Here is a 14,721-nt window from a genome sequence, read left to right as displayed (position 1 = left end):
AAAATCCAAAGATGAGGGTTCAAATTCTTTTTCTGAAACTGTGTAGCCTTGGGTAAGTCATGGTAATCTCTAGACCTTGATTTTGTTATCTGAAAAAACAGAACCTATAGCCCATTAGGGAGAACAGTATCAGGTTCTGTGTTGGGAACACCTTACCATCAAGTCTTCAAGCAAAGGCTGGATGACCACTTGCTGGGCAAATCCCTTAACCCTTGGCAGTCTGTTTCCTTATCTGTAATGTGGGAACAATAAGAGACCCTACCTCATGGGGTTTGGAGGATCAAATGAGAGAGCATTTGTGAATCATGTTGCAGATCTTAAAGTGCTATGGACATGCTAGTAACAATAATGACAGGCATCATCATCCTCATCATTCTTACCAACCTAGCTGCCCTTCCAGGCTCAGCTTGTGTTCTGACTCCTCCACAAGTCCTATCCTAAGTTCCTCAGTTGTTAAGGACCTTCTCTCTAGTATAACTTTGTGCTGCTTATTAGTGTACAAGTGGTCTAATGGAATGCAAACTTCTAGGTGGTAGGGATAGTTTCCCTTTTTGTTAGTACCTAGCACAGAATCTGGCATTTACTAGACCCTTAATAAATGCTTTATGGATTAAAATGGATTAAGCAGTCCCTTTCTCTTCCACCTCTGATGGCTTTTGGTTTCTTTCTTCTTTTTTTGTAGTCTTTTTTTAAAGGCCCACTCAATTTCATTTTAAATCAAGAGTGAAATATACTGGTCATACTTGAAACTAGATGTGTTTTTTTTGGGGGGGGGATTTCTTTTTTATATCAAAAAATAGGCTCACTCCTGAATAATATTTCATGGAGCCTATTCATCTAGAAATGAGCTTATCACAGTTTTAAAGGCGCTAACAATCACATAACCACTGCTTAGGCTTCAATGGTTCATACTGACAAGAGAAAGTGTGATTTATATTCTTCCCAAATAGGGTGGTTAAAAGTGGCCTGGCAGGTGATTTGGAAGAAGGGGGGGAAAGATGTTACTTAATGCCATCTTAAAAATGCTTCACGGCACCACTCCAAGGAAAAAAAGAAATTGCCAGTGTTGGTGTAGTCGGGGGAAACAAAGGCCCTTTATTCTGCATTTTCTCTTCCTTCTGCTCCTCTTTTAGGTGTGAATCATAATGAATCATCTCAGTGAGGCATTTAGAAATGTTAAATAAACAAAAAATTCAGGTGAAGAAAAGAAACAAGATGGGGAAAACTTGATCCTCAAGTTATTGGAAAAATTGTGGTTCAACATGGCACAGAATCATGAACAGTATTGAAAGCCCTGTTCTGCCTGAAAGACTTTCAATAATTTTATCTAAAATGGCTACACAGAGAGACTTTCAGAGTGACTAGTTGGTCTTTATATGAGACAAGTGACAGTTATCAACTTCATAGGGTGATATGTCCTCTTGACAATGATGCCTAGCACATAGTAGGTGGACCATGAATTCTTTCTTCTCCCCCTCTCTTTATCTCACACACCTCTGATATTATCCTTTATTATTTCCTCCTGTTTGCTAGGATATGATGAAAGGGGACCCAATACCTTGTCTAGGATAATTTCTCTATACCCACCTTCGGTTCCCCCCATCTCTTCTAGCAGAATAACCTCATTATCATTCCCAGTCCCTCTCCAGTGTTCAAACTCTGCTTATTTGCTGGTTCGATCAATGGAAATACACCCAATCTCTCTACCAACTTTTATAATATAGAAATCAAAGAAAAGGGAAAGAATCCTATACATACATACATACACGTGTGTGTGTGTGTGAGGGAGAGGGAGAGAGGGACAGAGGGAGAGGGAGAGAGGGGGAGAGGGGGAGAGGGAGGGAGAGAGAGAGAAAGGGAGAGAGGGGGGGGAGAGAGGGAGAGAGAGTGTATCAGTGCTTTTTTGAGGAGGCAAAAACTGGAAAATAATGGATGTGTATCAGTTGGGAGATAGCTAAACAAACTGTGATATATAAATGTGATGGAATACTACTGTGCTATAAGAAATGAAGAAATGACAATTTCCAAGAGACATGGAAAGCCTTTATGAACAGATGCAGGCTAAAGGGAGCAGAATCTAAAGAACGATGTAACATTAATATGATAAAAATGCACAATATAATAATAACATTTTAACATTGTTGTATATTTGGAGAGAATACCAAGTTGTACATGGTAGATTTGCGGTTTCATGTGCAATCATCTTTTTTATTGTGCTGTGTTGTGGAGGGGCTTTTTGTTCCATGAATTAAAAATAAAATTTTAAAAAATGGACAATTTTGAAAACTTATAAAAACTGATAAAGAATGATATTAACATAATGATAACATTTACACAATAATAACAGTAGTATAAAAAACAAACAATTCTGAAAGCTATACGAACGATAACATCCATGAATCCAGAGTACGTATGATGAAGGATGTTATCCACCCACTGAGAGAGGTGATGGATTCAAGATATAGAAAAATACATATACACATATAATTTTTTTAAACATGGACACTGAGGTAACAAATGTTTTCGTTTCACTCTGCATATTTATTACAAGGATTTTTTTCTTCAATATGGTAGCAAGGGGGACGCAAAGGAGAGAAGATACATTTCTATTAATTTAAAAAAAAACTCAAAAAAAAGCCTCAGTGGGTCCTACCATTCCTGATAACTTTCATCCTATTTAGCTCCCCCTTTTCCTCTCAGCTAAATTCTTCAAAAAAGTCATTTTAATGGCTGATTGAATGCCTCTTATTTTTTCTCCTCCTCTTCTTTTTCTATGTATTTAATTTCTAGATCAGCATCATTAATGTTTGCATGCAGAAAATGGTGCTAGCATTCCAATTTTCTGATGGACTACTGAGGGAGTGGGACGATGTGAAATACCAGAGGTCTCTGGAACCCAGTTCAGCTAGCACTAATCTTATATACTCATTTATTTTGACAAATGAGAAAATAGAAGCTGAGAGAGATAAATGGATTTACACAAGGTCACACAGCTGTTCAGTAGAGGGGTCAAGATTGTTGTTGGTGTTGTTGAGTCATTCAGTTGTGTCCAACTGACTTCATGACCCTATGGCTCATAACATTATAGCACCAGGCTCTTCTAGCCTCCACTGTCTCCCAAAGTCAGTCCAAATTCAAGTTCATTGTTTCCATGACAGTATCTATCCATCTCATCCTCTGTCACTCCCTTTTCCTTTCCCATTCAATCTTTCCCAACATTAGGGTATTTTCCAATGAATCCCTTTTTTCTCATTATGTGGCCAAAGAATTTTAGCTCCGGCTTCAGTATTTGACCTAGCAGTGAAAAGCCCGAATTAATTTCTTTAAGTACTGACTGATGTGATCTTCTTGGTGTTTTCTCCTATACCACATTTTGAAAGTATCAGTTCTATGGTACCCAGCTTTCCTTATAGTCCAACTCTCATAGCCATACATTGCTGTTGGGGAAAAAAAACATAGCTTTGACTATATAGACCCTTTGTTGGCAAAGTGATGTCTCTGCTTTTTAGTATGCTGTCCAGATTTGCCATAGCTTTCCTTCCAAGAAGAAAACATCTTTTAATTTCATGGCTGCAGTTACCTCCTGCAGTGATCTTTGAGCCCAAGAATATAAAATCTGACACTGCTTCCATTTCTTCTCCCTCTATTTGCCAGGAATTGATGGGACCAGTTGCCAAGATCTTAGTTGTTTCGAAGTTAAGCTTCAAGCCAGCTTTGACACTCTCCTCTTTCACCCTCATTGAGAGGCTTATGGATTAGAACCTGGTTTACTGGACTCATGGTTCAGGGCAGCTTCTACTGCTATGCACTAAAGACTAGATTCAGTGAGAGTAGAGCTAGATGGGAGACTGGGGATGGCTGGACTCTTAATGCATCCCACAAAACGTCAGGGCCTCAGACAGAGCCTCCCTTACCTTGCCTACTTCTAGTCTGATATTATTGGGCTTTAGGGCTGGGCTCTAGGATTGAGCTCCTAAATAGAAGATGGGGAATACTCAAAGAAAGTGAGACAAGAACTTGGAGCCAGCCCTGGGGGTGATCCCAGAATCTATTCTAAACAAATGTAGCCTCTACCATTGAGAAGTCTGCTCAGGCCCCCAGACTAATGGTCCCCATTCCTGAGGAAGTGGGGAGAGCCAAGAAGTGCTGAGCAGCCAACATATTTAGTCCATTACCAAATCTAGCCTTCTTTACCTTCACAACATCTCTCCCATACATCTCCTCTCCACTTACACAGCTACTTTCCTACTTCAGCCTTCATGTTGGGTTTGGATTATGATAAAAGCCTTTACCTTATCTTCCTACCTCTCTCTACCCAAATTCAAATCCATCTTCATTCAGCAACAAAAACAATTTTCAAAAGGAAAAAAAGACATTTAAAAATCATCTATTTCTGCATTTCTTAGATATAGAAAGGCATTCTCTATGGCCAGATGTGATTAGTTCTTTAATATCTATGATCAATCATGATTCTAGTGGACCAATAATGAAGAAGGCTGCTTGTTCCCTGTCAGAGAAGTGATGGTAATATACAGAATGAGACTCACATTTTTTAGAAACGTCCCTTATAGGAATTTGCTTTGCTTGGGTATGTGTATTTGTTATGAGGTTTTTGGTGTTGTTATTGAATGGGTACGGGGGAGGTTGAAGGGAAATGTAAGTGCTAGATAATTTTAAGAAAATAATTATTAAAAAAGAAAGGAAAATAAAAAAGGTAAGTGGAGGTCTACTCCTGTCAATCCCTGCTCAAGGAGTTCTATTGGCTGCCTGTTGTTGTTAGGATCACATATAAACTCCTCTATTTGGCATTTAAAGCTCTTCAGTACTTAGGCCATTATTCCACTTTACTTCCTCCACATACTCCATGATCCGGCTACAGTGTCCAGCTTGCCCAGCAATCTCCTGCTATCGAGCCTTTCTCTAGATGTCCTTCATATTTGCAATGCTCTGCCCCCTCACCCTTCCCTTTTAAACCCCAAGTTCCCTTAGGATGCAGCTCAAATCCTACTTCCTGCAGAAGGGCCTTCCCATCGCCATTTTCCTCCCCCATTGCTAATGCCTTTACTCTGTGGTTATTTTCCATTTACTTTCTGTCTATATAGCTTGCCTACACCTAGTTATAGACATGTTATCCCCCACGTTAGAATGCAAGTTTCTTGACAGAAGGAATTGTTCATGCCTCTTTGTATCCCCAGCACGTAGCACAGTGCCTGGCATGTGGTAAGCACTCCATAAGTGCTTGTTGCTTGACTGTGTGTGTGTGTGTGTGTGTTGGCAAGGTAGATAATATGCTGGACCAATTAGTTAATTGGTTAACTAGTTAAGGAGAAAGAAATAAGGCTGAATCACAGCGGTGGTGTTTTTCATGACTTCTCATGATGTTAAATTAATTGTTCCTGCAAAAGTCTATCCCTTTGGTCCTTAGTCAATAAACATTTATTAAGCCCCTACTATGCGCCAGGCACTGCCCTAAGCACTGAAAATACAAAGGTAAAACATAATCCTTGTCTTCAAGTAGCTTACAATCTAATGGGGGAGAAAACATGTAAACAAGGTACATATGGGACAAATAGGAAATAATTAACAGAAGAAAAGTACTAGAATTCAGAGAGATTGGGAAAGGCTTCTTATAAAAGGCAATGTTGTATGGGTATAAGTCAATTACAGCAGAATCCAAAGTAGCACAATGGAGTGACATATAGTGGGTTTAAGTAAATGGTAGCTGGTTACCAACGACTTGTGCATGGTAAGTGGTGGAAAGGCATATGTGGCCAAACCAGGAAGTGGTCTGGGTTTCTGTTGAGACCGAGGCAGTACATAGCTAAGCCAAGTGCTACATTGGTACCTTTGTGATAGAGAAAAAAAAGATCTCTAGAATAGAGGGAGGATTTTTAAAATAACATAGATGAAAATCACACATGAAGAGAAATCATAGAGGAGTTGAGCTCGGCTCATGGAGTAAATATCCACTGAAGATAACACAGATACATTGGTGTAAAAAAAAGTATCAAAGTCTAGAGATGAAAAGAATACATATTTTAATAACCAGCACCGCCACCGCAGCGACAAAAACAGTTGAGGAATAAGGAGACAATGACCAAATCATGGCAATCACATGCAATTATAGAGATGGAAGTTCTGCCCAAGAACATAATTAGTATTGAGGATAAGTAAATAATTAAGAAATGTTGTTGACAAAGTGGTACGCTAGACTCCTAGCGAGATATCTCATAGAATTCTGCACAGAGAAAGTCTTTATTTTCTCCAGTGAATTCCGCACTCAACCTAGTAAAGTTTCTAGTTCAGGGGACTATAGATCATGGGATCAGAGATTTAGACCCAAGAGGGATATCAGAGATTATGTAATCAAAGTCCTTATTTTGTAGATGAGCAAAGAAGAGTCCAGACTAGGTGAAACAACTTGGCAAATATCACAGACGATATCAATAGTAGCGTCAAAATTGAGTACATGTCCTCAGACATCAAACCCGGTTCACTGGACCACATAAACAAATACTAAGAAGTCTTGATTCAGTCCCCAAACCCTCAGGATCCTAACACTGACTGAGAACATTGTGGGAGGAGGGGCACAATTTAACCTCATTTTCTAAGAAACATCTGAAGTACATTGGAAATCCTAGGACTTGTCTGTGCTACAAGACTAATTTGTCCTTCCCTCAAGAGATCTAATTTTTGAGAAACTCCATTCATAAGCTGAGGAAGACAGCAAGACCAGGAAGACCAGTCCAGGTTCTGCCTAAACCTAAAATGTCTAAGGATAACTATGTGGTGAAAGACAGCACTGAGCCTGGAGTCAGGAAGACCTGAGTTCAAAGCTGGCCTCAGATACCAGCTGTGTGACCCTGAGCAAGTCACTTAACTTTGCCTTAGTTTCTTTATCTGTAAAGTGAGCTAGAAAAGGAAATGGCAAACCACTCCAGTATTTTTGCCATGAAAACCCCAAATGGGGTCACAAAGAGTTGGACACAACTAAAATGACTGAACAACAACAAAACATCAGAGGAAGTGCACTAGGAATAATTAAAAGCCATAGTTACACAATGGTGGAGGTTGGGGAGGTGCTGGCTGTCAGTCTCTTATAGCTCTAGCAAGTAAAATTTCAATTCAATTGAACCAAACTTTTTTAAATGGCAACTCATTGCTTTTGGCACAGGGCTGTCTGATTCCCAGGTACATATAATCTCATTTTGTGATGAAAGGAAGAGAAGTTTATGGAAATGAGAAAAGAAACAAAACCAGAACTGGGTAGATCTGAATGTGCTGTGACTTTAGGATAGAGACAAGCTTCAAAATATGAAACTGTAAACCTAACAGGGCATGGAATTATCACCTTCAAAGTAATTTTCATTTCTCTAAAATTAAGTGATTGACGCTAATGAATTATCAGAGCTAATGGGGAAAAAGGCAGATTAAATCAACATTGTCTGTTATTCAGAGAACACAAGGAAGAGCTGCCAAGAACCATTTTCCATTTTGTGAGGAGCTACAGAGGCGGCAGTAAGCCACACATTGCAAAATGATGATTTCCTGCTGTGTCTGGATTGAGCTAAATAAATGTGTATATAGTCAGATCAGAGACTAAACGACTTTTATTTTTCTTGGGCACTTGCTGTTTGAAGAATGTTGTTAACTAACTTCTCTGCTGACAAAGACAAATCGTTGATATTAAATAAAAGCATCAAATTTATGTGACCATAAATTATATGAAGTTGCTATTTTCTATTTTAAAGAGGGGATGGAGCTACCCCAGCAAAAGGAAGCATAATACTCTTATAGTAACAAAATGGCCAGTGGGATTGGTGTCCTCTATCCCATGACTTATTAACTGAGTGACCTTTTCAAGTCCCTTAATCTCTCTGAGATTCAAGCTCTTCATCAGGAAAATGGGAATATAAATCCTTGTACAATTCTATTTCCTGGGGTTGTAGTCAGGTTCAAATTATGTATATATATATATATATATATATATATATATATATATGCGTGTGTGTGTGTAAAATGCTTCATAATCATAAATCATTATGAGAATGCAAAGCCTTTATTACAAACTCATCCTCTAGATTTGATCTCAGGTATCAGAGGACCAAATTCTGGCACTGACATTGGCTACCTACACGACTTTAGGTGAGTCACTTGGGGCCTCAGTATCCTCTCCTGTACAATGGATGAGTTAGATTGTGTGTCCTTCCATGTTCCTTCTCAGTTCTGTAACTATGGTCCTATGAGCATTCCATAGACATTATGGGATGTACAGCTGGAAGAACCCTGGTAGAGCATATGATGATAGGGCTGGAAGGGACTTCAGAAATCAGATAGTTCTACCTCCTCATTGTATAGAGAAACCAAGGCTAAGGGAGTTTCAGTGATTTGTCAAAGGCCTCACAGGTAATAAGGGAGTAGAACAAGGCATTGTGCCCAGACCTTTGAAACCTAAGCCCAGTGCTCTTTCTACATCACTTTCTCTTGTTGTGTTTCCTATTATTAGGAAGAGGCAGGTAGGTGGCACAGTGGTTAGAGCATTGCTGGAGTCAGGAAGACCCGATTTCAAATCCACCCTCAGACACTCACTAGCTGTGTCACCCTGGGCAAGTCACTTACCCCTGTTTGCCTCCATTTCCTCACCGGTACAACGAGCTAGAGAAGTAAATGGCAAAGCACTCCAGTATCTTTGCCAAGAAAATTCCAAATGGGATCACAAAGAGATAGATAGGATTGAAATGACTGAACAACAAAATTCCCAGGAAACAATTTTTATAAAACATAGATAGACCTTGTCTGTCACTTATTTTAATCTTATACTGTTTACAGAATACATGCACATTTACATGTACATACAAACACAGAGACCAGCAAATGAGTACATACATATTCATACCCTAAATAATGTTTAGTTCTAACTAAACACTCAAACCAAGGTCATTCCATCAAATCCAGCTCTCTAGCAATAACCAATAAATCAACCGAAACAAATTTTTCTGTGGTAAATTATCCTTCTTCTTCGTGGTTGTGAAGATGGAGGGGAACTGGAATGATCTGCTGCCAATGTAAACCAATGCAATAAATAAATGAAATGGCCAGTTGTCAAATGGTGAAAATTACATGGCTGAAAATGCAATTGGGTTTCAGAGACTCTCATCCTTACCCTGGTCGCAGTGCGGGAGAAACAGCATTTTATGGATCAGTCACAAAGACTGTTTATCTTTGACTGTAGCCAAGAACTTAAGACTAATTATTGCTCAACTGTCATAATAAAATCAGGAGAAATATAAACAATTTATGCTTATATTAAGCGGCTAAATATTATGTTTAATTTAACACTGTGCATGCATACTGCTTGGCTAATGAAATCATCTAGGATTATTGCCTATATTCAAAATAAAATAGCTATTTGTGTTTGAGTAAGTGCATGACTGCTGCATAACACCACGTTCTCACTAAAATATACTCTCCTCAGAAAGAGGGAGGTGACAAAATGACCCTTCCTTTACTATATGTGCTGTTGGAAATCATATGCATTATTCCTATAGGTGAAAGCATTTTTTCTATGACAAAATTGTAATGGTAGGATTGAGTAGAAACCACCTGGCATAGTAGAAGCCTCATAGGTCACAGCTCTGGAGCTAGAAGGGACCATGGTGACCATCAGGTCTAAGCTCTTCACTTTACAGATGAAGAAACTGAGGTCCAGAAATAATTAAAATTAAGACTTACCCAAGGATACATTGGTAGATACTCATAGGATGGTCAATGCAGTGTAGAATGAGTGAAGAGACCTCAAAGGTCATCTAATCAAACTCCTCATTTTTCAGATGAGGAAACTGAGGTACAGAGAGTTTGATTGACTTGCTCAGTATCACACAGGTAGTACATGGAAAAGATGAAATTTAAACCTAATTTTCTGTCTTCAAATACAGTATTTTTTTAAAATTTAATTTTTTTATCTTTGATCCACAATTCATCCGACAATCTAACAGCTACAGAAGGAGAATGGGGCTGCCACAGAACACTTATTGATCTTAGATACCTAACTGTCCTGCAAAGTCTAAATGAATCTCTGATTTTAAGAAGATGACAACATGGTGGTCATAATTGTGGCAGCCAGAAACACTGAAGGGTAATAAAATCTTTAGTTGTTATGGATTCATATATAAATCAAAGAACAAGTGTACATATTTTAAAATGACACTTCCCTTTGACAGATGGACAACATGAAAAAAGAGTACTCAAGACATTTCTCAAATTCCAAGTTTCTCCCTACGTCTTAACAGCTCCTCTGTTGTATCAATAGGGCAGCTAAAATTTTTCCATGTCCTACCTTGGTTACCTCCTAGAAGTAGGGAGAAACTTCTTACATTGCAGAAAAAGGTAGAAGGCTGCTATATGACATTCATCAGTATATTACTATTCATCGTTGAAAATTAGTTGAAACATTTTTTTTTACATTTGCTCAAATTACTATAATTCTCACAAATTACCTTTAAGGCTGTTTTGAACTTCTAATGCTATATCCAGAGCATTAAAGGGCAGAACTGGATCACTGGCAATTTGCAAAATCACTTCTCCTGAGAGCTGAAAGAAAAAGAGAAAAAAAATTGCTAATGTGTTCAGTAATTAAGTGCGGTTTGGGGGGGTATGGGATGGTCAGTATTTCATACAATTTTATACATCAGAGTGAAGAAAAAACACATGAAAAAGGATAACATTTTTAAAAAACTTCATTCCAATAAGAAATACATATATATGTATAAATATAAATTTAATCCTTTATTACCCAGGAAAAAAAAAGCAACAACAAACCACTCAAGATGTTTCACCTGTCTCAATATAGTATGAGGGAATTTAATATTAGGTGTTCCTTGAGGATGACATAAAGTATTGGGGAATATTTTGCTCCATAGGATGGAGATGAGATATTTGAACTTTTAATCAATTACTTATCAGTCAGCTGAAGGTATCACATGACACAAGACAATGAAGGAACCGAAGGAGATAATTTAGAATGAATGTCAGGCTAATCAAATCAGTACCTTAGCATCATAGACATGCACTCTATTTTATCTAAAACACAAATGAACAGAAGATTGCTCTAAAATTTCCTAAACCAAAAATCATGTTGGTCTCACCAGACTCTTACCAAATTTTTTAAACCAAAAAGTCATCAGCACAATTGACATCACCCATAACCACATTAAGCTCAATATTGAAAAGATAGATACAAGTTTCACACAATGGAATGGATTTTAGAAATATTCTAGTCAAATTCCTCATTTTGTAAATAAGGCAACTAAGCCCTTGAAACATGGAACAAATTACTACGGGTCACATACGTTAAGTGCCTCCTATGCAAAAGCTCCAGGTTTGTGTACTGGAGGTAATAGGAAGTCTAGATTGGACATGATTTCTGACCTTATAGATCTTACAATGTATTAGGGAGATAAGACAAAAAGTATAATATATAACAGAGGGGTTAAACACATGGCCCACAGGGCTCTCAAGTGTAAGCCATTCCATATAGAACTCTAACTGATTTTAATGTACTGATGCATTAGTAAAAAAAAATACAAATGTGTTTATATAATGGGTTTTCTAAATCAATACGAAGCCCACAGGGATTCTTATATAAAGTTCAGTGGCCCCCATTTCTATTTGAGTTTGACACCATTGATCGATACAGATACTAGTTGTAATCCCTCTACCATTTTTGGTAGGAGGTCTTTGAGATTTGCTGTGAATGAAAATTCATCACCTGGTAGCCAACCCGATGATGAACAGCCATCATTTCCCTTGTGTCTTTCTTTTTGAAAAAGCCTTTGGCCCAAACCATTCTCCAATAGCTGGACCTTCTTCCGCTGCCCCTTCCCCAAAGAGGAAAAAAATCAAATTGATTCCCAAATTGAATTTTTTTTTAAATTAGAGCACATCGCCTCCTCTTCATCAGTTTCTATTGGATGTTAAACATTGCCGAGAAGACAAAATTTGCTTATACTTCTGATTTTGGAGACCATATATCCAAGGACTAAGAATGAGGTCAGTAGGCTGAGGGTGATAAGGGCAATGAAGCTTAGGAAAGCCATCTCTACCTAGGAAAGTTTTGTTGGCATTTTTTTTATCATAGTAGTGAGATGTAGTAGTCCTGACAACAGGAGGGTAAGCCAGCCACCCTGCTATTTCTATAAAAAAAACCATCTGGCAACCAATACTAGTGCTTCCAAGGCACCTGGCCTGCTCCTGATCTCTAGGTACAAATTACTTCATATGCAGAAGGAAAGTTACTGGAAATCTTGCTGTGTTGGAAAGGGAAAGGAACTCTCCCTCAGCCCCTTTCACAGCTGGTATAGATCTTTTCAAATTGTCCCCTTGGTTGAAGAGTAAGTGCATTGGTCTAACCAGAGCATTACAAACTTTAAAGCATTTTCACATCTTTTGATTTTCACACACTTTGAAGTTGGCAGGGCAGATATACTTGTCACCATTTTATAGATGAACTGAGACTGGTAAAAGTTCATAGAAACCTATAATTTAAAGACCAGAGATCTGGAAGGAAAGGGACCTTAAAGTTGAAATGGATGCCCTGAGAATTTCAGTGACTTCCCAAAGTCACAGAATCAATGCAGCAAATATTTAGAGCTGGTAGGCCCCTGAGAGGCCATCGATTCCAAGGACAGCAAGGTGATGCAGTGGATAGAGTGCTCGGCCTGGAGTCAGGAAGACATGAGTTCAAATCTGATGTCAGACACTTACTAGCTGTGTGACTCTGGGCAAGTCACTTAACCTCTCTTTACCTCTGTTTCATCTGTAAAATGAGCTGGAGGAGGAAATGGCAAACCACCTTAGTGCCAAGAAAACCCTAAATGGGATCATAGTCATACGTTCAGTCATATGACTGAAAGATTTAATAACATATAGATGTGTGTATACACATAGATGCATACATATACATGTGTGTATGAATTTTAAATGAGATTTCTCTAATACTTCCCACTGGATTTTGTTGGTAATATGCAGAAATCCTGTTGATCAACTTTGCTGAAATTAACAATTGATTCAGTTAATTTTTAATTGGCTCTAGAGAGTTCTATAAATTGTCATATCATCTGCAAAAAGGGATGCTTTGTTTCCTCTTTGCCTATGTTTATTTCTTTAATTTCACTTTCTTTTCTTATTGCTATAACTAGCATTTCTATAAAAGAGTGGTAATAATAAACACCTTTGCTTTATCCTAAGTTTTACTGGAAAGACCTCTAGTTTATTTCCATTACGTATAACGTAAGCTCTTGGTTTTAGATAGATACTATTTACCATATTAAGGAAAGATCCCTTTATTTCTATCCTTTTTAGTGTTTTTAACATATACTTGTGTTGTAACTTGACCAAAGCTTTTTCTGCACTTATTGAGATAATCACCTGATTTTTGCTATTCCTAATATGTCCTATTATGTTTGCAGTTTTCCTAATATTGTACCACCCCTACATTCCTGCTATAACTTCAATCCAGTCATGCTTTTTAATATGTTTCTGTAGTCCCTTTGCTAATATTTTGCACTAGAAATACAAGCGAAAGCATAAGCAACCCCTGTTCAAGAAGCTCACAGTAGCTGGACGATTATTTGTTACAGATATTGCAGAGATTTTTGTTCAATTATTGAACACAGCAGATGATCTCTGAGGTTTCTTACAAATATGAGATTCTGCATGAATCTACATCTCCAAATCCCATGCTCTTTGCAATGTATCTCCCTTTGCGTAATCTACGAGCCCATTTAAATCACAGGCACTGAAAACACAGGGACCAGCTCTCCACCTTACATTGTACTATTCTCCTTATATTGTTAACGTTAAAAAGATGAGCCTTTGCTTCCATGAGATGCTTGGGATTGGTAAAGGAATTTACAATATCCTAAAAACAATCCACCCACTCTCCTCTTCTTTTTCAACTCTGGGCCATCTGTCCCATTTGTTCCGGATATATCTACCATATGACAAGCCCTTTAGAGTGTCCATCCTATGCTTCTTTAATCTGGGCAATAGACAGTCTTAATTAACCTGATTTTTCCCGTATGGATGGGCCAGCTGAACTCTTTGGAGAGAGTAGATATCTCTTCCAGGAGGCTCTGCAATACCTTGGGGTTTTAAATAATCAGCCCAATGTCAACCATCAACGGGCACACCTTGTAGGGCCTCACTGTACACTGGAAATCCCTCTGTGACTTGGACTTTGCAGTGAATCTCCTCTATGATAGTGGTGAATACTTTCGGTGAGCATGCATCTTCCTGTTTTAAGCCTTGCTTGATATTATTATCAGGAAATCCCTGAATAATTTTATGTTCTGTTGTTAGGTTTTCCCAGGAATTCTGAATGATCTTGATACATGGATGGGAGATAGCTTTTACAAGTACCTTCATGGAGGTGTTTTTTTTTCCTAGTCAAACCAATACAAACAATAAACCTGATGGGATCTAATATTATGGTAATATTTCAATTAACCATGAGATAGAAAGGGTGTGGTCCACTGTTGAAGATCACTTATGAAAGCTTTCCTGCTTTTGTTTCCTGCTTATATCCTCATTGAGGATGCCCTCACTTTTTTTATAGACAATTATCAAAAAGATTTTGCCTAGGTGGGAGAGTAAGCATATAGGATGACGGTTCTTAATATTGCCTTGGTTGCTTTTTTTCCGTGTTACTAAAGCATGAAGTAA

The 14,721-nt window shown here is 38.1% G+C and overlaps 1 protein-coding gene across 1 annotated transcript in view; it reads right to left on the bottom strand.

Annotated features, from left to right (window-relative positions):
• The window catches only part of NAALADL2 (N-acetylated alpha-linked acidic dipeptidase like 2), a 1,044,682-nt gene that overhangs the window by 56,020 nt on the left and 973,941 nt on the right, over positions 1-14,721 (bottom strand). Inside the window, exon 13 of the mRNA XM_036755686.1 lies at positions 10,497-10,590. Within this exon, the coding sequence (XP_036611581.1) occupies positions 10,497-10,590 (94 nt within the window). The remainder of the gene's footprint in view (positions 1-10,496; positions 10,591-14,721) is intronic.

The sequence above is a fragment of the Trichosurus vulpecula genome, chromosome 4, assembly GCF_011100635.1.
Source record: "Trichosurus vulpecula isolate mTriVul1 chromosome 4, mTriVul1.pri, whole genome shotgun sequence".
In the NCBI taxonomy this organism is placed as follows: Eukaryota; Metazoa; Chordata; class Mammalia; order Diprotodontia; family Phalangeridae; genus Trichosurus; species Trichosurus vulpecula.
This window is presented reverse-complemented; position numbering and strand designations above follow the sequence as displayed.